Below are 6,918 nucleotides of genomic sequence, written 5' to 3' on the forward strand. Positions count from 1 at the left end.
TGAGGAATTGACATTGGAATTTTAGGCTTTTCTCTTATTTGAAATGATCATACCATGAAACCTTTTTCAGAAATATCAGAATACATAGGTGAGACTTAATGTGAGTAGTGAAAGTAGTTTTAATAGAAAGGAAATAGTAGCTTGAACTGTGAATGTGTTGTAATGGTGTTACGTTATTTGTAGGCAATAGCTCGAGTCTGAATATGAGCACAGGGCACTTGCCAGCTAGCTCCAGCTCCAGAAAGTCCAATCGCTCAAATGAAGAAACAGCTGAGAAGAAAGAATCCCGATCAACTGCTTCAAGTGAGGGTGCGTTGTGAATGTGATTCAGCTGTCACTGCACAACTTTTGTAATTCATGAATATGAAACGCAAACCCACATCCAAAATATTAACTCACTCATGCTAAAAGGTGTTGCCAGTACACATTCATTATTACCTCTGCAACAGCAGTGTATTATGAGAGCTGAATGGATAGAGCCCAGAGGGTATAAAGTAAGGACTGTTGGTTTATCTTGTCCATATATACCAAAAGAAGTTTGTATTTTATATTACCCTGCTAGATGTGAGGTATTAAATATATAAAATACATACAAACATGCAATAAACTTTTTGGTCTCAATAACCCCATTTCTCCTCATTTAAAACCTTTGATTTTCATTCATTCAGGGTCTTCCTCGTCATCATCCAAATCCCAACAGCAGCAGCAGCAACAGCAGGATTCTGTCGCCTCAGTGGAGATGGCCATGAACATGCAGATGATGTCTGCTCTGGGTGGCTACATCCCTGGAATGGACCCCTCCTACCTGCCATTCATGTACCCTGGACTCCCAGGCTACATGCCAGGGATGGGAATGCCCCTCCTGCAACCCGGACTTATGCCAGGTACAATATCCTGTCGTCATCAGTTATTGTTATTTTATTGTAGCTTTTTGTTAAAATTTTATGAAAGATTAAGTATTTCACCAATTTTTGTTCACATTTAAAGAAACATCCTGATGATAAGCTGTATAGGGCCATTTGAATTGTTGAATCTTGGTTTTGTGTAGTTATTGGTTTTTTATGTAAAAAGTGAAATATAATGACTGATCTAATAATATATTGTTAGAAAGTAAATAGAAATAACAAGTAAAGGGAAATAACTCTGTTTTCAATAATATTCAGCAATGGAACTGCTCCAAAGAACATGAAAGTTTAATGTATATTTTTTAACAAGAGTTATTAAAGTACAAACATACACAATGAAAGATTTTTTGATGTTACGCTCTCACATAAACTTTCTGGTTCGAAGACATTCTGTTATTGATTTATATTTTCTGTGCCCAGGGGCAGAGCACATGATGGCATATGACCCGCTAAGTTTTGGAACCCCTCTCCCTCTTCTCCAAATTCCTCAGGATGCTATAAAGAATGTGAGTGAGATGCTGACTGATCCCAAGTCCAGCCTAGCTCAGTACACGCAAGATTCCAAATCTGTATCAACCCTCAAGAACCAGGTGAGCAGTGTGGACTACGCCTGTGCCCAGGAGAGTACTGTGGACGTGGGCTACATCTGCAAGAAATGTCAAATGGTGTATCCCGCTAAGGAGGCTTGCATCACCCACCAGAGGGCTGTGTGCTTCGCAGGCGCAAAGGTTTCAGAAAATATGAAACCAATGTTGAAGCTAGAGCAGAAGCAATATGAATGCCGAGCTTGCACCGAGCGGTTCTCAACTGCATATGAATATAAACTTCATACTCAGATGGAGGTGCATAAGGTCAAGGCCACCAAACTATACCAAAGGAAGTCTGAAGGGAGCTCCTCCACTGCTGGGAGCAGCCCTGCCAAATCTAGACCTGTTTCTGTTCCTTCCGAGAGCAGACGTGAAAGTGCCTCGGAGGAATTAGAACCAAAACCTAAAAAACCAAAGATAGAGTAAATCATGTGACTTAATAGACTTACTTGTATGTGAGCGAGGCAAGTGTGTGTTCAGCCATTGTGTTGAAGAGACAGTATTGACCAAGGAACAATCAGCCTCTGGTGATAACACTCCACGGCTGGATATTGTGGGCAGTTCTGTTTTTGTCAACTATTCCATGTTTTAGGAAATATGTACTCATACATATCTTTTTTGCTCATGTGAGCACTTAATGTAATTCTTCCATTTTGTATTGTTGTTGTTGTTACTCTTGCTATCATAGGCCAGCCATATTAAATATGGGCTTGCAGCATGCGGTTTTGGCAATGAACCATGTTCTATGATTTGTTGTAGCTAAAGTTACTGTGAAGAGATGACATAGTCAACCTCCTAGAGGTGGAGTATTTTAGTTTAGTTTACCTAGTTCATTAAAAATGTAAAGGATTTACTTGAAATATTGTAGTATATTTGTTGATACTTGATTCCGCATGGGTTGTGTGTTCGTGAATTTGGCAACCAGCCCAGCAAATGAGATATACTATCACCCAAACTTCTTCCAAGGTGCCATGAACTTGGTGGTGGTATGTCTATGTATAGATTGGTTCAGTCAAAGTCTTTTACTGACCTTGATGAGGTGAAAGGCAAATCATGACCTTGACTGACAAGATAGACCATAGCTGTGTTCGTAGCCTTCAATGTGATTCAGGTTGTTTCTTAAGGTCAGGGTCATGGTTGTCTTATTTTGGGATTTCTATTTGACCAAAGTTAAGGTCAAGATTACCTGGGCTTGAAAGGTGGACTTAAATGGACTTTGTAAATTTGTATTGCCATGTATTATTTTTACATATTGAAGCATGTGTGTGTTGATTGTCAATCAGCAACTGCCGTTGTTTGTCCTGTTAAATGATTTCTTCTGCATTATCATGACATCAGGTTCTTAATGTATCCATTCAGATGTTGTCCTCCCATTATCCAGGGCTCCTCACAGGCAACGGTTGGACTCAAAATGTATGTAGGTGCTGTGAGGAGTTCCCCTAACTCCTTCCATTCCCGGATAAAATGTGTTCTGATTGGCTGTAGACTAACGCTGGGCATGGCAGGAGTTATGACAATGTTATGACACTTTTCACTGTATGCATGCTGTTGAAGTTGTCCATATTGACGGTGGTGTCTGTGTTATCCCAGCAGCGATGCCCTGGGGATAGTATTACTTGTTTTGTGACAATTGTGATGATGGTTTTTGTTCCTCCTGTTCTTGAAGAGTTCTACAAGAGGAATAGTTCATTGTGGTGAAATGTGGAATAATCAGTGCTCCCCTAGAAGTGAAACAGGGTCCTCTCTCTCCGTTTATTGTAGAGTCTATGTATGACAGGGTTCCTATGTTCTCATTGACAGCATGTAATCAGCTTGATCAGTAATATCTTCTACAAAATGCAGCATTTCAGCATCTCATTCATGCAGCTATTTCTAACATGCCATAACATATATACCTTTATATTCTTTACCTATTCCATATATTAGAAGAGTCCAGTTGAAAGGGATATTACCACATATCCCACAAATGCTCAGTTGATAAATGCCAATAGTTCATATCATTTATAGATATTTTTAGTTTTATTTTGAGGCTATTAGGAGCATTGTTACAGCTTGCTTTTGATTATGTTAGTTTCTGTTTCAAATATTGTTTTGCAAACTGATATTTTGCCAAGAAATGAATCATACTATGCTTGCAGCTGAAGGCTGCTTATTTTTGTATGTTTTAAGAAGACAAAATAATAGAACCTACTGCTTGAAGCAGATAAAGGGCTTCGAAATTGGTGCATGTATGAAAAACTACAGCGTAAATTGGTCATTATCATATACATATTTGTATGACAGTATAGAATAGCACATCATTATATATTATTTTTTGTAGCATATGTATGCCAAATTTGCATTTATCATAATTTGTACATATACAGTAGATTGTGATTCTTGTAGATCTCAAGACTGATGAAACATAGGCAGTGAAATCCTCAACTTCTGTTCCTACATGTCTTTGATGAAGGGATCTCCATATCACTATCAATACAAAAGAAGTGTGCAAGGTATTTGCTGACTAAATCTCATGAAAGAGAAGGTGGAAATCTCAGTGTTGATAAAGACCAGTCTTCTCTTGTTTACACTCAAATACATTTACAGAATGAGTTAGATAAATTATGTAGATACGATGTTTGTATTGAATAGAAATGTAAATTCTCTTCCCTTGCCATTGTGTTGATGAACTGATTAAGTGCTTTGTAGATTTCATTTGATAGAATCTTGTTATATAGATAAATGTTAAAGTTATGTACGTTATGTTATTGTTTACTTCGGACCAACTTGGAGCGACATGTCTCTCCACTTTACCAAACTAGCTTTAATGTTTAAAGTTCTATATTATGGCCAGATTTACAGAGAGGTTCATATATGTTGGAAGAAACTGCTAATTCGAGATCTCTCCACAAGGGTTTGACTTTGTGCATTTATTTCAGAAATATTTTGAAATATTTTAGATGTCTGTTTTTGTTAAGCTTGCCATAATGTGTATCTTTAAATTGTTTTGGTTGTTACAAAACTCCCAGAATTGCCCCTGTTGAGTCGCAACTGGAAAACGCTTGATTCATTGGTAATCTTAAAAGTACAAATTGTGATGTATTTATAAATTAACATAACAAGCTTAATTAACATTAACAATTTCATGAGCAGACTATGAGTTTTTTATACTTCAATAAAAATGGTTTATTGATTTGCTTGATCATGTTTTGATTGCTAAAGGAAATTTTCAATGAGTGTAAGTTATGTTAAACCATATCTAACATATCTTACAGCCAACTTTTCAGCTTATGAATGAATCAGCTTGTATTTTCATTCCCAGAGTATTGTACACAGGAAAGCTACAGTTACTTATATCATACATAGATAAATTTTATATTAACTGTTTAAACTATCATTAAGGTAGATCTGTGTGCATTTGTTTGTATTCATATTTTTTTCTGCCTTTTCTCAAATGAGAAAAGGAAGTATTTGCATATTATTCTCAAATTTATTGTAAAAAGGAAAACGACAAAAATATTGCGGCATGTCTTGGCCATGACCCTTTCCCAGTATACATCATTCAACATGGCTCCCCTTTTACCAGGCCAGATCAACACATGAAAAGTGTTCAGTATGTACACTTCATATGTACTACTTCACCTGACTATACAACTTATATTGTGTGTATCTATGTATAATATTGTCAAACAATGTGTTACTATGGCTGTGTACGGATGCTGTCTGATAAGGGGGGAGGCCCATGAGCTATAGTGCATCTTCCTCATATGCCATTTGTTTTGTGTACAAATTGTGCAAGTATGGAGTCTGGTTATATTTTACATTTTAATTCAGGGATCCGCGTTCACGTGTTATTGTCTTGGAATCGGCTATCCCTGTTCAAAGTTGTTTTGATGGCGCAATTTGCTGTTCTAGGCCTAGAAAACTATTTTACTACGGTGGTCCTATTTTTGGTACTGTTGAGTCTTTTAGACCTTTTTTCAACGAGATATATGTAGTCTGCTTCGCAATATACAAACAAATAAAAACATATGATCAGTACATGTTTGCTTGTTTTTGTGTGTACATATACTGTTTTCTGCCCATGATGGCAGTAACAGGCCTTCCTTCACACGTGATATGGACATGCCTTATAAAATGCAAAAACATTGGATGTTTCACAGAATATCTGGAAAATAGCTATTGCCCTCCATTAGAGTCAGTCTTGAAGCCTGTATAAAAGTTGGTGGCAGTATTCAAACCTGTATCAGCTTTGGTGGCAGTCTTCAAGCATGTATCACCGTTGGTGGCCGTGTTCAAGCCTGTATCACAGCTGGTGGCAGTCCTCAAGCCTGTATCACCGTTGGTGGCACTATTCAAGCCAGTATCACCGTTTGTGGCAGTCTTCAATCATGTGTCACCGTTGGTGGCCGTCTTCAAGCCTGTGTCACCGTTGGTGGCCGTCTTCAAGCCTGTGTCACTGATGATGGCCGTCTTCAAGCATGTATCCCCGTTTGTGACCGTCTTCAAGTCTGTATCACCATTGGTCAAGTCTGTATCACCGTCTTCAAGGCAGTATTATCATTCAGTACTGTCACCTCTATCACAGTTAATGGAAGTTATGATGTGACCCTGATACACATGGTGTTTCAACTGGAAACACTGTTTGGGTTGGGTTTGAACTGGTCCAGAAGATTCCAGTATTGGTCGTGAAATGGTGACCTGTTTGAGCCTAGCACTCTTACCCTGCGACTTAATGGTGACGAATCTGCCTCGATGGAGGGGATCTCTGATTTCAGTGATTTGCCTGATCCTAGTTCAATGAACCATTGAATACCATTCTATATACCATTCGCTCTGCCTCTGCCCCTGTTCTGGGGCGGTGGGGTAGCCTAGTGGTTAAAGCGTTCGCTCGTCACGCCGAAGTACCCACGGGTTCAATTCCCCACATGGGTACAGTGTGTGAAGCCCCCCCCCCCCCCCCCCCCCCCCCCCCACACACACACACACACACACCCCATGATTGCGGGGAACATTGCAACCTCACTCACTGTCACTGTTCACGTCAACACCACAAAGGGATATGACCTGAGAGATATCCATGGTACCAATACGAGGACAGATAGATACTATTCAACAGTGTCCAACATACGTCTGTCTTGCATCATAAATCACGCATGCTGGTGTAAAGTATATCACATCTACATTCATGTGAAAATGGGTATTTAGGTGTTTCTGTGAAGACGCTCCATTATATTATGAAGGACAGGATTACCATATGTTGCACACATATCGGCATACTATTCACATATATGGGGATGTGGTATTCATTCTGAGTATATTTAGATAATCGCAGAATCGTTCATCATGAGGAATTCAACAGTGTTTTATCTCATCTGTCATTAGGACACGTTGCTCAACTGGCGAGACAATGTGTCAGCTCGTTCCCATGAGAAACTACAGTGAAG

The 6,918-nt window shown here is 38.9% G+C and overlaps 1 protein-coding gene across 4 annotated transcripts in view; it reads left to right on the top strand.

The window, feature by feature from the left end:
* LOC137259035 (zinc finger homeobox protein 4-like) overlaps positions 1-5,512 on the top strand; it is a 137,831-nt gene extending 132,319 nt beyond the window's left edge. For 3 of the 4 annotated variants that reach the window (XM_067796740.1, XM_067796742.1, XM_067796741.1), the window contains 3 exons: positions 184-309; positions 669-884; positions 1,326-5,512. In XM_067796740.1, coding sequence (XP_067652841.1) covers positions 184-309; positions 669-884; positions 1,326-1,918 — 935 coding nt within the window. In that variant the 3' untranslated portion in view covers positions 1,919-5,512. The remainder of the gene's footprint in view (positions 1-183; positions 310-668; positions 885-1,325) is intronic. The other variant, XM_067796743.1, reaches the window with a different exon arrangement.
* The last annotated feature ends 1,406 nt before the right edge of the window (positions 5,513-6,918 follow it).

The sequence above is a fragment of the Haliotis asinina genome, chromosome 12 (genome assembly GCF_037392515.1).
Source record: "Haliotis asinina isolate JCU_RB_2024 chromosome 12, JCU_Hal_asi_v2, whole genome shotgun sequence".
Lineage (NCBI taxonomy): Eukaryota > Metazoa > Mollusca > Gastropoda > Lepetellida > Haliotidae > Haliotis > Haliotis asinina.